This window comes from Erinaceus europaeus, chromosome 13 (genome assembly GCF_950295315.1).
Source record: "Erinaceus europaeus chromosome 13, mEriEur2.1, whole genome shotgun sequence".
Classification (NCBI taxonomy): domain Eukaryota; kingdom Metazoa; phylum Chordata; class Mammalia; order Eulipotyphla; family Erinaceidae; genus Erinaceus; species Erinaceus europaeus.
Window position 1 is genome coordinate 65660996 of NC_080174.1, and position 16403 is coordinate 65677398.

General features: G+C 38.3%; 1 protein-coding gene across 8 annotated transcripts in view; it reads left to right on the plus strand.

Moving 5' to 3' along the window:
- Nucleotides 1-16403, plus strand: part of SCMH1 (Scm polycomb group protein homolog 1) — a 148562-nt gene that overhangs the window by 10472 nt on the left and 121687 nt on the right. For 4 of the 8 annotated variants that reach the window (XM_060206127.1, XM_060206121.1, XM_060206112.1 and 1 more), the window contains exon 2: nucleotides 6027-6103. The exons of the other annotated variants lie outside the window; for them this stretch is intronic. In XM_060206127.1, coding sequence (XP_060062110.1) covers nucleotides 6096-6103 — 8 coding nt within the window. In that variant the 5' untranslated portion in view covers nucleotides 6027-6095. The remainder of the gene's footprint in view (nucleotides 1-6026; nucleotides 6104-16403) is intronic. 8 annotated transcript variants of the gene reach the window in all.

Sequence of the window (16403 nt, forward strand, 5' to 3'; positions counted from 1 at the left end):
ACAAAGGAGAACACAGTAAAATTTAGACTGGTTTTTTTTTTAAATTTTTTATTGCACCATAGCAAAGGACTGTGGAAGGAGCATAGAGAAAAGGGATGGTGGGAAAGGGGATTTCAGATCCTGGTACATACATGATAATGGGAAAGGACCTAAGTTGGAGGTGAAAGTGCTTTGCAGACACCTATCGTGGCAAGATGAAAAATCATGCCAACAACTGTACTACAAACCATTAACCTCCCAATTAAAAAAAAAGGAAAAGAAAAAAGTGGTGAGAAGAAGACTTTATTTGGTGGTATGTGTGGTGCCCAGACTCCTAGCATGGGGAGAAAGAAACTGTACTCAGTGTGACAGCTATCTTATAAATCCTTATCCAACCCTGTTCATCAGGTGACTTAAAGGTGAAAAAAAAAAAGTCAAATTGTATTGTCTGTTTGAAAATGTGGTGTCATTGTTTAGAAGGATTGTAGATAAGTCTCCATGTTTGTTTTATGAACAAAAGATTATTCCATTCACATAGTCTTGTTTTATGTTATTTGAGGTATCTGACACTTTAAAAGTACTAATAACTACTATTAATATATATATGAATGGATTACAGTTATTTTTCTTCTGTGAATATTTTATAAGATTATATAAAATCACTATGATTCTCAGTGAGATAAATTTAGAAATCCTGGATTGAGTTTGAAGATAAAACTTTTTGAGAAACCTTTTAGTCACAGAGTTTTGAGTTCTACTAACTCTTCATTATCTGTCACAGTTGTTCATTCACCTAAGGGAGACCACTTACAGAAATCTATCTTCAAGGACATATGAATAATTATCTAATGGCCTCAGATGTTCTCTGTAGAAATTAGAGAATATATGAAACAAACACCAGCAGAATTAGTAATATTCTTTGTCCTTGTTCCAAACATGTTCTCCAAACCCCCCAATACCTTAAGTTTTTACTTATTATTTATTTTCTTTTTTTTTTTGTATAGATCAGAGAAATGTAGAGAAGAGTGGGAGATAGAGAGGAAGAGAGACACCTGCAGCACTGCTTCACTTCTTGTGAAGCTTCCACCCTACAGGTGGAGACCGGGGCTTGAATTCTGGTCCTTGTGCATGGTAGTGTGTATGCTCAACCTGGTGTGCCAGCGTCTGGTCCCCAAACTCTCCAACTCTTAATCCACAGACTGCCATAGCTCCAACTAAATTGCTTAATGCAACTTTGCTTAATAAATAAGTATAGACTGGTGTTTGGGCTAAATTCTGTTAACTGCCATACTTACTATAAGGTATTGTTTTTGTTCTGGGAAACTAGACACTAATGCTTCAAAGCTGACTTCTTGAGAACTGCTAGTTGAACTTGGTAAAGTGTTAAGCAAGTTTATTGTTGATTTCTTTCTTCTCACTACTACTGTTTTTCTTTTGATATGTTAAATCCCCTAATGATAACATTTAAATAAACCATTAGGCTAAAAAGAGAAATGTCAATTAAGGCAATTTAATAATTTGCAGGTGCTTGTGATTATTAGTTATTAATGAAAGCCTACATTTAAGTGCCTGATACAGTAAATGTTTACATAGTAAATGCTCAGTACATGTTAGTTAAAACAAATTTCAAATTAATTAGCTACTTTTATCACATGTAATTTTCTCTTTTGTGTGCACTTTTATTTTATAATGGAGGAAATTTATACACTGGTCATATTTTGGAACTAGCTTTATGGAATGATTGTAGGGGTTTTAAATCCAGTTGCTTCCAAAAGTTAATACCAGGGCTCCATTTAAAAGGTGATATATATGCTTTCAAATTAATTTTAGTAGCAAGAACATGACTTTTAAATAAAATAGTTGTGCAAAAAAAATCCTGTGGCTTCTACCCCCAGGCTATATGAAAGGCCTTTACATTATTGTCTTGATCAGACAGATTTAGCAGTCCCCAATATATTTGTAAGCCTTGCCTTTTCTTTTTTTATTATCTTTATTGGATAGAGATAGCCAGACAGAGAGAGGAAGGGGGCCATAGAGAGATAGGGATGGAGAGAGAGACAAAACACCTCTGCTTCACTGCTTGGGAAGTTTCCCCTCCTGCAGGTGGGGGCCACGGGCTTGAACCTGGGTCCTTGCACACTGTAATGTGAGTGCTTAGACAGTTGCATCACCACCCAGCCCCTGGCCTTGCCTTTTCTATGAGTTAAAGAACACAGGTGGTATCTTATAAGTTTTCATACCCATTATATGTAGTGGTTTTGGAATAGTGATGAGCTTGTGGTATGTTATAAATATTGTCATGATGTTGTTGCTCTGTTTAGCTGGGTATATCAACTGCCATTTTATACTGGTATGGGAGGACAGAACCAGAACTATTTTGAATGTTAAACTTGATCCTGCACCAGTACTTTCCTAACTTGCCTTATCATCAGGAAGACTTGCTAAAAAACAGTAGTTTAACAGGTGGAGTCCAGGACTTGCATGGGTGAGGCCCCAGGCTCAGTTAGTGGCAATGCATATACCAGAGTAATATTCTGGCATCTCTCTCAATTAATTAATTAATTAATTAATTAATTAATTAATATTAGAAAAACAAATAGCAGGTATCTATGAGATTATGCTTCAGTAAATTTGAAATCGTGCCCCTGGTTATCCTTTTGAACAAAAAGCAGTGCTCTGTTTTTTTAATGCTTGTAATATATTAGCACTTTTCTGGTTGGAAAGGAAAGAAACCTGGCCTTAATGGATGAAGAAGAGGAAGGAGGAAGAGGAGGAGGAGAAGAAGAAAGAAGAAAGAAGAGAGAGAAGCAAAAGAGAAAGAAACTGATTTACTTGTTTTGTATTAGAACCTGGGGGAGGGAGGTTTTACTACTCTTTTCCTTAGTTCTAGTTAGTATCCCAGCTTTGTCAGATCAGAAAATACATTACAGAAATGCTTTGGAGGACCTGAAAGGAAGCAAAATTCTTCTTTCTCAGTCTTATCATAGTTGTAGGCCCAGTCTTTCTGCCTTGCTTATACTTTTTTTTTTTTCCCCTATGGGTAATTTTCCAACTTGGCAAGCTTTCCTATACAGGCTCTCTAGGCAGAATGAGTCTTTTTTTTTCCCTTCTTTTAGAAAAGCCATATTTTCTTTTCACTCCTTTCAGATTGACTGGTTTAACTCAAGACAGATATTTTTTTCAGTATGCACTTGTATGACCTTACAGGTTGTTAGTAACTTTTACTATCTCTCCTGTTTCATAATTAGGCAATTATTTTTTTTTGAATTTACTGAAGGCTATCACCTATAAAAACAATATATGGGGTGGTTTGGGAGGTGGTGCAGTGGATAAGGCTTTGGAAACTAAAGCCTGAGGTCCCGAATTCAACCCCTGGCAGCACATGTGCCAGAGTGATTGCTTGTTCTTTCTCTCTCTCCTGTCATTTCTCATGAATAAATAAATAAACTCAAAAAAAAAAAAGAAACAAACAAACAAACAATATATGGTCTGTCGGCTGGAAGTATGAATCCACCTGACAGCATCCATGTTCAGCAGGGAATCAATTACAGAATCCAGACCTTCCACTTTCTGTACCTCATAATGATCCTGGGTCTATACTCCCAGAGGATAAAGAATAGGAAAGCTGGGAATCGGACCATAGTGCAGTTGGTTAAATGCACATGGTGCAAAACACAAGGACCCACGTAAGGATTCTGGTTCGAGCCCCGGCTCCCCATCTGCAGGGGGGTCGCTGCACAAGTGGTGAAGTAGGTCTACAGGTGTCTGTCTTTTTCTACCCTTCTGTCTTCCTGTCCTCTCTCGATTTTTCTCTGTCTTATCCGACAACAATAACAACAATAATAACAACAGTGATAAACAACAAGGGCAACAAAATGGGAAAAAAAAATGGCCTCCAGGAGCAGTGGATTCATAGTCTAAGCACCAAGCCCCAGCAATAACCCTGGAGGCAAAAAAAAAAAAAAGGAAAGCTATCAAGGGAGGGGATGGGATACAGAGTTCTGGTGGTGGGAACTGTGTGGAATTGTACCTCCCTCATCCTATGGTCTTGTCAATATTTACATTTTATAAATAAAAATTTTAAAAAAGAAACTATGTTTTATCCTGCATTTCCCATATCAAATCTTTTTTTGTAGAGTTTATCTCAGTACAAGATAGAGCATATTTTTGATCAGCTGTCTCATATTACACATGAGGTCAACCTCTCAGCAGGAGATAAAGGTCTGTGCCATTCCCAGTCTTTTTTTTTCTTTTCTTTTTTTTGTTATTTGTTTTGTGGGGAGGAGGGGTGAGCCTTCATTCTTCTTATTTTCAGATAGACAAAGAAATAGAAAGGGAGGGTGGGGGTAGATAGCATAATGGTTATGCAAAGAGACTCTCATGCCTGAAGCTCCAAAGTCCCAGGTTCAGTCCCCCGCATCACCATAAGCCAGAACTGAGTAGAGGTCTGATTAAAAAATAATAAATAAGGTTTGAGCCCCGGCCCTCCACCTGCAGGGGAGTCGCTTCACAGGTGGTGAAGCAGGTCTGCAGGTGTCTATCTTTCTCTCTCCCCCTCTCTGTCTTCCCCTCCTCTCCATTTCTCTCTGTCCCATCCAACAACAACGGCATCAATAACAACAATAACTACAGCAATAAAACAACAAGGAAAACAAAAGGGAGTAAATAAATAAAATAAATATTTAAAAATAATAATAAATAAATTTTTTTAAAAGAAAGAAATAGAAAGGGAAAAGTGGGGGTTGGTCGGTAGGATGCAGCGGATTAAGCGTACATGGCACAAAGCGCAGGAACTGGTGGAAAGATCCTGGTTCGATCCCCTGGCTCCCCACCTGCAGGGGGGGTCGCTCTCCCCCTCTTCCTTCCTCTCCTCTCTTGATTTCTCTCTGTCCTATCCAACAACAACGACAGTAAAAACAACAAGGGCAACAAAATGGGAAAAATGGCCTCCAGGAGCAGTGGATTCATAGTGTAGGCACCAAGCCCCAGCAGTAGCCCTGTTTTTTTGTTTGTTTGTTTTGCCTCCAGGGTTATTTTGCTGGGGCTTGGTGCCTGCACTATGAATCCACTGCTCCTGGGGGGCTTTCTTGTTGTTGTTGCTCGTTTCATTGTTGTTGTGGTTATTACTGTTGTTATTGCTGACGTTGTTGTTGGATAGGACACAGAGAAATCGAGAAAGACGGACACCCGCAGACCTGCTTCACTGCTTACGAAGTGATCCTCCTTCAGGTGGGGAGCTGGGGCTCAAACCAGGATCCCCACTTCGATCCTTGTGCTTCGCCATGAGTGCGTAACCCGCTGCGCTAGTGCCGGACCCCCAAAACAGGGTTATTCTTGGGGCCTAGTGCTTGCTCCCAGAGGCCATTTTTTCTTTTTCCTCTCTTTTCTTTTTTTTTTTTTTATTTCTCTTCCCTTCTCTTCTCTTCTCTTCTCTTCTCTTCTCTTCTCTTCTCTTCTCTTCTCTTCTCTTCTCTTCTCTTCCCTTCTCCTTCTCCTTCTCCTTCTCCTTCTCCTTCTCCTTCTCCTTCTCCTTTCCTTTCCTTTCCTTTCCTTTCCTTTCCTTTCCTTTCCTTTCTTTTCCTTTCCTTTTCCTCTCTTCTCTTCTCTTCTCTTCTCTTCTCTTCTCTTCTCTTCTCTTCTCCTTTCCTTTCCTTTCTTTTCCTTTTCCTCTCTTCTCTTCTCCTTTCCTTTCTTTTCCTTTTCCTTTCTTCTCTTCTCTTCTCTTCTCTTCTCTTCTCTTCTCTTCTCTTCTCCTTTCCTTTCTTTTCCTTTTCCTTTCTTCTCTTCTCATCTCTTCTCTTCTCCTTTCCTTTCCTTTCCTTTCCTTTCTTTTCTCTCTTTTTTTATTGGATAGAACAGAGAGAAATTGAGAGGTGAGGAGGAGAGGGAACGAGACAGAGAAATAGACACCTATAGATCTACTAGTGAAGCATACAGATGGGGAGCAGGGGCTCAAATCCAGGTCCTTACACATTGTAACATGTGCATTTAATCTAGTGTGGCACCATCTGCCTCCTTTTTTCTTTCTTTCTTTTTTATTGTTTCAGATTGAAAGTGCGGCAGAAAGAGGAGGAAACCACAGAACTGACATTTCCTTTAGAAATCTGGCTCGACACATGGCAAAGTAGGCAAAATCCCAGATGAGCTATTTTGCTGGCCTATACCACCCCTCTTTTACATATAGCTTCTGTATCATAAGGGTTCATTTGGTTGCAAACAAATAGTAACTAGTTGGCAGTAACTTTGTCTACATCAGTGACTTCAAAACCTCCATCTAGTTTGAATGACAATCTAGCAGGATATAAAATCTTGTGTAGCAATTTAAAACCTGATTGAGTTAGAATCTCCAAGGAATGGAATATAGGAATTAATATATTTTCTTCAAATCTGTTTAGGTGATTTTGATGTTTGCTCATTGTTGCTTATTTCAGTGACTGACAGATTCTAATTCATCTATTTTCACAGCTCTAAAACATGGCACTTTTTTTTTAATGACTTATCTATTTCCAGTTGATTTCTAGTGAATATTAGGACTTCACCCTAAATATCTAATTAATCTCTTACTCCTACCCATCGCCACGTTGTTTATCCTAGGATTCACTACTATAGTTCTTTTGGATCATTGTATAACTCCCTAAATGTTTTCCTTGCTTCTATTTTGGCATCCCACTTTGCCCAATGTGTCATTACACGCCAGGTCTTCTTTTTGCTGAAATCATTCAGTGGTTTTACATTGTATCACTCTATAGGAGTTTTCACTATTATTTCTACATCCCTTTCTTAGAATTTCTTGTTTTTTCTGGAATAAGATATATTCTCAGAGTTCTGGTTCAAAAGTCACCTCTTCTTTAAAGACTCTTTCAACTTTAAGACATAATTGGCTTCTTTTAACATACTTCTAATAACCACATACTACTTTTTGTTAACTTTATATTTGCTTATAATTCCATCTAGAATGACACAATTCAAGTCCTATCTATCCTTTCCTAATTCAGACTCACACAGAATATCAATAAATATTGATTGAATAAATTAGGAAAGTCATCAATATGTGGTCCATGTCTCAGACATAGAAACTTTCTATTTGATTTTCACCAATTGTATGATTTTCTACTATAGAGAACCTGTGAATATGAAAGGTTATTGTAAGGGTTGAAAACTTGTCTTAGAAAATACAAGTAATAATTTCCTACCTAGATGTCTTGTGTGGACCTGCATTGACGCTCTGATTGTGTGTAAGTATTTAGGGGAGAGTAAAACTGCATAAACCTGGAAATTGTTTTAATTAAAAAAAAAAGGAATCTGATTCTTTAGCACTTTTTTTTCCTTGAATCAATTTGTTGTAGAAGTTTTGTAAGTAACCTTTAATCTTTGCCAGCAAGAGATGGTTTAGCCTATGGAAAAAGTACAAGATTTAGAATCATACGACTTAATATTTTAATCCTAGATCTAGCTGTTACTAGCTGTATGACCTTTACAAGTCTTTTTAACTCTCTAAGTCTTGTTTTCTTCATTTGTAATGCAGAGAAAATAATTTTTTAATTTAATAATGGTCGACAAGACCATAGGATAAGAGGGGTATAATTCCACACAATTTTCACCACAAGAGTTCTGTATCCTATCCCCTCCATTGGAAGTTTTCCTATTTTTTAACCCTCTGGGACCATGGATCATTATGGGATGCAGAAGGTGGAAGGTCTGGCTTCTGTAATTGCTTCTCCACTAGACATGGGCATTGAGTACTCTGCAAAGTACTTTTGACACAGTACTGTCTTCCCCCCTTAACACTGTGTGATACACTTTGGCAGTCTTTTGCTGTCGTATGGTAGATGCATTCCTAGGATACCTCATGTTATAAAGAGTATAGCAGGGGAGTTGGGCTGTAGCGCAGCAGGTTAAGCGCAGGTGATGCAAAGTGCAAGGACCGTGGTGTAAGGATCCCGGTTCAAGCCCCCAGCTCCCCACCTGCAGGGGAGTCGCATCACAAGCGGTGAAGCAGGTCTGCAGGTGTCTATCTTTCTCTCCCCCTCTCTGTCTTCCCCTCCTCTCTCCATTTCTTGGGATGAATGACTCAACAATGACATCAATGGTGACTACAACAATAAAACAGCAAGGGCAACAAAAGGGAATAAAATAAAATAAAATAAAATAAAAAGAGTATAGCAATACTTGTTTCAAAGGTCTGTTTCCAAGACATGGAAAATTCCAAGGGCTTTAGAAGCTCTTTGCCAGTACAGTATGTGAAAGAAACTTTAATTCAGTGGTTAGGGATAGTGCTATTTTATTTCTTTTCCTTATGAGGTCATGGGGGGGGATTAAACAAAATCAACAATATAAAGGACATAGCACAGTATGTGATACACATTAAGTTAAGCATATATTTTAGTTAGTGTTAAGGAGTATGTTTATTTCTTAGGACTGCTGCTACAACAAAGTACCTCAAAGAGACTTAGTACAACAGAATTTTATTCTCTCACAATCTAAGGAATAAAACTCCAAAATCAAGGTATAGCTAGACCATGCTCAATTCCTGGCATGCGTTGACTTGCAGTCACATCACTTCTGTCGCTGCTTCTCTTGAGAACTTGTTTGGAGTTGCTAGCAGGGGAGCACAGCTACCCGTATACCCTCGACTGAAGACCAGTCTGTCTCTACTGGGAAAGGCCATCCTCTTTTGGGGAAGTGTGCAGCTTCAGGAGGGACACACATAGAGCGGTGAGGGAGGAAGGGGACACCTGCCTAGCCAGCCAGATCAGCCAAATCTGGCAGTCAAGGGGTTGACAGATGTCGCATCCAGATCACCCTCACATCCATCTCCACTTCTCTTATCATATGATAGTCTACCTGTGTGTGTGTCTGTCTTACAGTTTTTCCTCTTTTAAGGACATCATTCATATTGACTAGGGTCCACCTAAATGATCTCATTCAACTTCATTACATCTAGGAGGCCCTATTTATAGATGAGATCACATTCACCTGTACTGGGAGTACAGAATTTGGGGAACACAATTCAACACATAGCAGTTCCCCTTCTACCCACCCTCCAAATGTGTGCTTCTTTATTCATGTTCATCCCATCCCAATAACCCCAAGTTCTTTTTAAAATGAGTTTTTATTTGTTTTATGAGGTAACGCTGGTTTACTCATCTGTGTGCATGTGTATAGTTGTTGTCACTGGGGCTTTACCATTCCAGGCTGGCTTTTTTCCGATAGACAGAGACAAGGGACATAGGGAGACAGAGATAAAGACACGACAGCACAAAGCTTCCCTTAGTACAGTGGAGGCCAAGCCTGAACTGGGGTAATGTGCATACCAAAGCAAGTGCACTATCCAAGTGGGCTGTCTTGCTTGCTCAAACTTAATTTTAGAAGTACAATTTCTAAACCCCTCAAAATGAGTTTACCCTGCTGTACTCCACCAAAATGCCAGTATCCCTTCCCCAAAGTCCCTTGGATGCTCTCTCCTATACACATGCACACAGGTGAGTAAACCAGCATTACCTCATGAAACAATTAAAAACATTTTTTAAAGAATTTGGAGATATTGGGATGGGACAAACACAAATAAAGGAGCATGCATTTGGAGTTTGGGTAGAAGGGGAACTGCTATGTGTTGAATTGTGTCTCTCCAAACCCTTTGTTGACCTCAGTGTTTCAAGTCTTAGTTTTAATTGACCTTTATTTCCTTTGCTTTCTATATTTTAATTTTAATATTAGGTAAGTCTCTTTCTTGTAGGGTTGGTTTAGTGATAATGAGTTTCTTTAGTTGTTGCTTGTTTGAAAACCTCTTCATTCTTTCTTCAAACATATTAACCTAATGGGATAAAGTATTCTTAGATGGAGAGATCTTCCATTCAAAATCCGCTAGTCCTTTCTGGCCTGTAGAGTTTCTGTAAGGAAATCAACTATTGTCTTACGGGATTTCTCCTGTAGATGACTCTTTGCTTTTCTCTAGCGGCCTTCAGAATCTCTTTGTCTTTGATCTTTGTCATTTTAATTATTGTGTGCCTTAGTGAAGTTGGGTTTGGATCTGGAATTCTATTTCCTTTAATGTGGGGAAAATTCTCAACTAATCTTTCTATAAATGTGAATTATGTCTCTTTTTTGTGTTTCTATGATGCAAATGTCATTCCTTTCAATGTTACTCCAAATTTTCTTTTATTATCTTTATTTGTTTTAGTGCTTTTTTCCCCCTGTTTCTTTTTGGGGGAACAGGGTAGGGGTGCATTTTCTATTTTCTTGCTCTTTTCTTTGGTCTTTGGCATCTCTCTTTTTGCAGATGTTTCCCTCTGCAGTGTGTGTGTTATGTTTGTAGCTCAGTCACTGCACTCTATTCCTCCAATTACTCTTATGAATTTAATCTATAAATTTCTTCATTAATTTTCTTGATTTTTTTTTTTGTAGCTTTCCATAAAATTCTTCTTAATTCAGTGAGTGTACATAGGACCAGAAGGTTGTAAATCTCTGTTGAATCTGGAATTTTCTTCAAGCTGCTGTCTTGGTCATTCATCATAGGTGATTTATTTTTATCTTTCCATAATGTTTGGTTATATTTGAAGACAAGGCCTGCAGTCTGTGCAGGGACTGCATGCAGGGAGCTATGGTAGTGAAGGTACAGAGACAGTGTGTGGAGGCAGACCTGGAGGGTAGGCACCTGGTGGACAAGCTGGGAGCTGGGACCAGTCTTGACCTTTATTGTGACTATCTCTCTTTTCATTTTCTGGATTCTGGATTCTCTCTCTGGTGACACTTTACAAGCATTACATGCTTAATTCTATGCTGATTTTTTCATGTGTGTTGTTGGGGTGGTGGAGGTAGCAAAAGAAAGAAAGATTTGCTAGTCTGCTACCATATTGACAGAAGTCCCAAACTCCTAGGCGCCTCCCAAACTCCTAGGCGCCCCCCCACCACTGTTTTTAACCTATTCCAGCATCAACTTAAGTTCAGAGTCTTTTCTAAATATAATTAGCAACAAAGTTCCAAGTTTTATTTCAGGCAGCCAGATCATCTAAATCATCTGTGATAAGATTCTGGTATGATTCATCTTGGGACAGTATTCCTCTCCATCTGTGAACCTAGAGAAAAAAAATATCTGCTTCCAAGATGTAATGGTAAACCTTTTGTAGGAACGATTTCCCATTTTGGGAGAAAAAAAAATGGAAGGAAGAAAAGGGTAAAATATTCTAAAGCAAATTCACCAACCTGCAGGGTAGATTTCACTAGATTTTAAGACCCAAGATGAATATTCTGTAATTTCAAGCTCTGTCCTCTGGCCTAGTGGAGCAGCTTCACTTTTTTTGCCAAAGAGAATCCCCTTGGTCCATGGCTTTGCATCTGTGGTTCTAGTCATTTATTCTGTTCATCTTTGTTCCTATTAACCGAGTTTGGAAGTACTGCTATTGGTATAATTTCTTCTAGAACTTGCAGTTTACGGATATTCAAATCATCTGACAAGAAGTCCTCCACAAACTTTCCCTGGATAACCTTATCTCTATTCCTGACTTCTAAGATGGTTGATATTATACTTATGAGTCACAAGTAATGGCTGTTAAACCACACCCTTGACCCTATTTCCAGAGTACACTGTTTGGATAAGGCAGATTGTTACATCTGTAAGACCCAGAAGCAGGATACCCAGATGGGAGCAAATTATTGCCTCCATTGTGAGTCTGTCCTCACTGTCTGAATTTTGGGCTGTTATTAGTTCATCCAGGCTTCCAGCTTGTTTGATTGTTTCTTTCTCTCTCTCTCTCTTTCTTTTTTGGGGGAGGATTAATGGTTTACAGTCAACAGTAAAATATAGTAGTTTGTACATGCAATATTTCTCAGTTTTCCACATAACAATTCAACTCCCTCTAGGGCCTTCTGTGCCATCATGTTTCAGGACTGGAACCCTTCTTCCCACCCAGAGTCTTTTACTGTGGTGCAATACATCAGACCCAGTCCAAGTTCTGCTTTGTGTTTTCTTGGTTTTCAACTTTTTTTTTAACCACTACTTAGTTTTGTTTTTTCTTAATTTCCTTATTGGGGAATTAATGTTTTAAATTTGACAATAAATACAATAGTTTGTATATGTATAACATTTCCCAGTTTTCCATATAGTTTTTCAACTTCTTTATCTTATTATTTTTAGTGATTCAGTAATGATCAACAAGACCCAGCTTGTCTCTGTGTTGTTCTTTCCATATTGTAGTTTTTGTTATGTTGATGTCAGTGAGAGTAGACCAGGGCTACCAGTCTGCCACCATCTTTACTGGGAAGTAAATCATAGGATTTTTTATATCAGGCCTTTACCCATTGTCATTGTCTAGTCCTAAAGTCTATCCCACCTACCCCCTTTTTTTTTTTTGCCACCAGTGTAATTGCTGAGGATTGGTGCCTTCATGACTCCACCATTCATAGTGGCCATTTTTCAGAATGTGAAAGAGAGAGAGAGAGAGAGAGAGGGAGAGAAAGAAGGGAAGAGAAGAGAAGAGGAGGGAAGGGGATGGGAGGGAGAGGAGAGGAGAGGAGAGGAGAGGAGAGGAGAGGAGAGGAGAGGAGAGGAGAGGAGAGGAGAGGAGAGGAGAGATCTGCAACACTGCTCTACCACTCATGAAGTTTCCTTCTTGCAGGTGGGCACCTCCCCATTTTTAAGTTTTTGCAACCACCACCTCACTCTTAGCAGTGCCAAAAAATGTATTAGATTCCTAGGTCTACTAGAAGTTGGAATAGGCAAGGATGGATCTTCGTATACAGGCTTCACAGAAACTACAACCCTGTCAACCCTTAATTTCAGACTTCTAGCCTTGATAATGTGAGAGAACAAATTCCTGTTATTATATGTAGTTTCTAGTACTTGGTTATGACAGCCCTAAAAAGCTAAAATAGGGTTGTTAACCTGAGGTATTGTAGTCATCAATCAAAAAACAGTATGTAGTATCTCCCTACAGTATACCCTCAGGATTTCCTGCCACTACTTTCTTTCAAATATATTTGTGTCTAATTGCACTGTAAAGTTTACTTTTTAATATAGTTTATGATCCAGCTTTATTTTATCTTAAATTATCGATACCAATTCCTTGATACCAAAAAAAACCAAAAAACTCCAAATATTTGAAGGAGTGGGCCTTACTGTTTTTTGTTTGTTTTGTGGATTGTGAGATTGTAAAATTACAGGGTATAGTTCCACACTGCACCCACCATGGCTTTGGTTCTGCATACCTTTCTGCCAGAGTATATCATACTAATTTTTAGCTTCCTCATGCATATTGTAGCATATCAGTGTGAAGCATGAAGAGCCCCAGTGGGTCTTCAATTAGCCTTTTATAGGCAGCTGACCCATAAATGATGAATTACCAACTGAATCTATTACCATGACTTTTAGTGGACATCTGTGCTTTTCAGTTTTATGATTTTTTCCCCACTGATAGGGCTTAACCACTGTGGGCCAACTTATTCAGATTGACAGAGACAGAGGCAAAATGAGAAAGGGAAAGACACCACAGTGCCAAAGTGTACCTGGTGCAGTGGGACTAGCAGCCTGGGTTGTGAACATGGCAAAGCAGGCACCCTCCTAAGTGGGCTATCTTGTCAGCCTGAGGATTCTTTTTTTTTTTTAAAAGAGCATGTGGTTTGTCTTATTTATTTATTTATTCTCTTTTCTTGCCCTTGTTTTTATTGTTGTAGTTATTATTGTTGTTATTATTGATGTCATCATTGTTGGATAGTATAGAGAGAAATGGAGAGAGATAGGGAAGACAGATAGAGGGAGAGAAAGACACCTGCAGATCTGCTTCACCGCCTGTGAAGCGACTCCCCTGCAGGTGGGGAGCCAGAGGCTCGAACATGGGTCCTTACTCTGGTCCTTGTGCTTCAAGCCACATGCGCTTAAACCACTGCAGTACTGCCCAATTCTTGTGGTTTGTCTGTCTTAACAAAGATGTTTACTTTTAGGGATTCTCCTTAGTGTCAGTCATGATATTTGCAAGTTTCTTAGAACTCTGATAACCTATTAATGTTGTTTTGCATTGAAGGAGGCTTATCTATGGTATTGATAAGAAGAGACTAGTTCTAGTGATAAATTTGAGATATTACTTGCCAGAGCTGTCATTTCAATTTGTCTTGCTAGCACTGAGCTCATTAATAAATTGCCACAGTGGTAATATAAAAGTAATGAACCTTCTTAGGCCCAGCTGGGGCACAGAGTGCTAGCAGGGACCTTCAGGGCAATTGCCATTATTATACACAGCTAAGTTAAAGGTCTTTTACCCTTGAGAATTTACACTTTACAAAATCTAAATCCTTTTAACACTTCTCTACTTTCTAAGTTGAATGTTGTTGAATTCAACTCAACACATATATTTGTATGATGCTTAGTACTGCCAGGCACTGTATTAGACCCCAGGGACATAAAGATGAATAAGATATGTCTTAGAGTTTCACCACCACATAGGAAGAAGAGAGGTTTGTAAATAAATAATTGTAATACAACATTTTAAATTCTGTGAGTATGAGCCAGATATAAACTTAGGGAGGAAAAGAGCAGAGAAAGAGGAACAGAAGAGTCATTAGTTAAAATTTGAATGAGTTTTAAATTAACAAGGTTCAATGCCCCACACCAACAAAAGCCAGAGCTGAGCAGTGCTCTAGTAAAAAAAAAAAAAAAAAAAAGGAAGGAAGGAAGGAAGGAAGAAAGAAAGAAAGAAAGAAAAACGAAAAAAGAAAGTATTTAGGTTATACCAATAACTAGCAGTACTTCCAAACTCGGTTAATAGGAACAAAGATGAACAGAATAAACAACTAGAACCACAGATGCAAAGCCATGGACCAAGGGGATTCTCTTTGGCTAAAAGTGAGGCTGTTCCACTAGGCCAGAGGACAGAGTTTGGAATATACATATTGGGTCTTAAAATCTAGTGAAATCTACCTTACAGGTTGGTGAATTTGCTTTAGAATATTTTACCCTTTTCTTCCTTCCATTTTTTTTTTTCTCAAAATGGGAAATCATTCCTACAAAAGGTTTACCATTACATCTTGGAAGCAGATATTTTTTTTTCTCTAGATTTCACAGATGGAGAGAAATATTGTCCCAATTCTTTTAAAAATATTTATTTATTTATTTATTTATGAGAGGGAGAGGTGATACAGATAGAACAAACCAGACATCACTCTGGTACATGTGCTGCCAAGGATTGAACTCAGGACTTTTATGCTTTAGAGTCTAATGCTTTATCCACTGTTCCACCTCCCAGACCACAGAAATATGATTCTTATGACCCCTTTTCTATATTTCATTAGAGTCCCTCAGCGTTGATTGATTTTTCCCAGACATATTTCAATCTAGATGTATGTTACAGAAATTCAAAGCTTCTAATTCATTGATAGCACTCTTCCTTATTTCCAGAGTTACTAAATAGCTGTGTATTCCATATATTTTAAATCTTACTTTGTCACTTGAGTGCCTACTTGGAGGCATTTTAATCAGATAGAGTTTACCTTTATGTTATGTGGATTTTTTTCTTTTTCTTTCTTTTTTTTTTTTTTTTTTTTACCAGAGCACTGCTCAGCTCTGGTTTATGTACTGCAGGGGATTGAACCTGTGTCCTTGGAGCCTTGGGCATGGGAGTCTCTTTGCATAACCATTATGCTACCTACCACCCCCCCATGTGGATTTTCTTAATGTTTTTTTTCTCTTCAATGAGGATTTTCTTAATATGTAATGAGGATATATTCAGGGAAGTCTTTGAAAAGCCAAATTATACTCTTGAGTATGCCTCGTAACTCTTCCCACCTTCATCTTTTTACATAAATTGATTTTATGTAATGATCCTATGAGATTTAAGAATAATGATTCATAATATTTAAGGACCAAACTTGTTTTTGTTTCATTATAAAAGATTTTCTTCCTTTCTTTTTTTCTAACAGTCTTTCTCTCAGAAATCATGTATGTGTTTTAATTATAGATATTGTTAAGTATAATATCTTAAAATCCAGAATGTGGTTCCATGTATCCTAGTTATTAATTTTTTTAATTTTATGCTTTTCTTTTCTTTTTAAAATTTTATTATTTTTATTTATTAGATAGAGACAGCCAGAAATCAAGAGGGTAGGGGAGATAGAAAGGGGGACAGAAAGAGAGACACCTGCAACCCTGCTTCACCACTTGCAAAGCTTTCCCTCTGCAGGTGGGGACTGGAGGCTCGAACCCGAGTCCTGGAGCACTGTAGCATGTGTGTTCAACCAGGTGTGCTATGACCTGGTCCCTGCTTTTCTTTTCTTAATGGTTAGTATCCATTTATTTTATCCATCAATGGTTCTTGAAAGCCTCCTCTGTGCCAGGCACTATTCCAAGTGTTGGAGTGCAGTGCTGAATAAGTAACACCGAAAAGGCTCAGTGAAGAAGGCTAATAAATTAGCAAGGAAAATATTTAATAGCACTGACT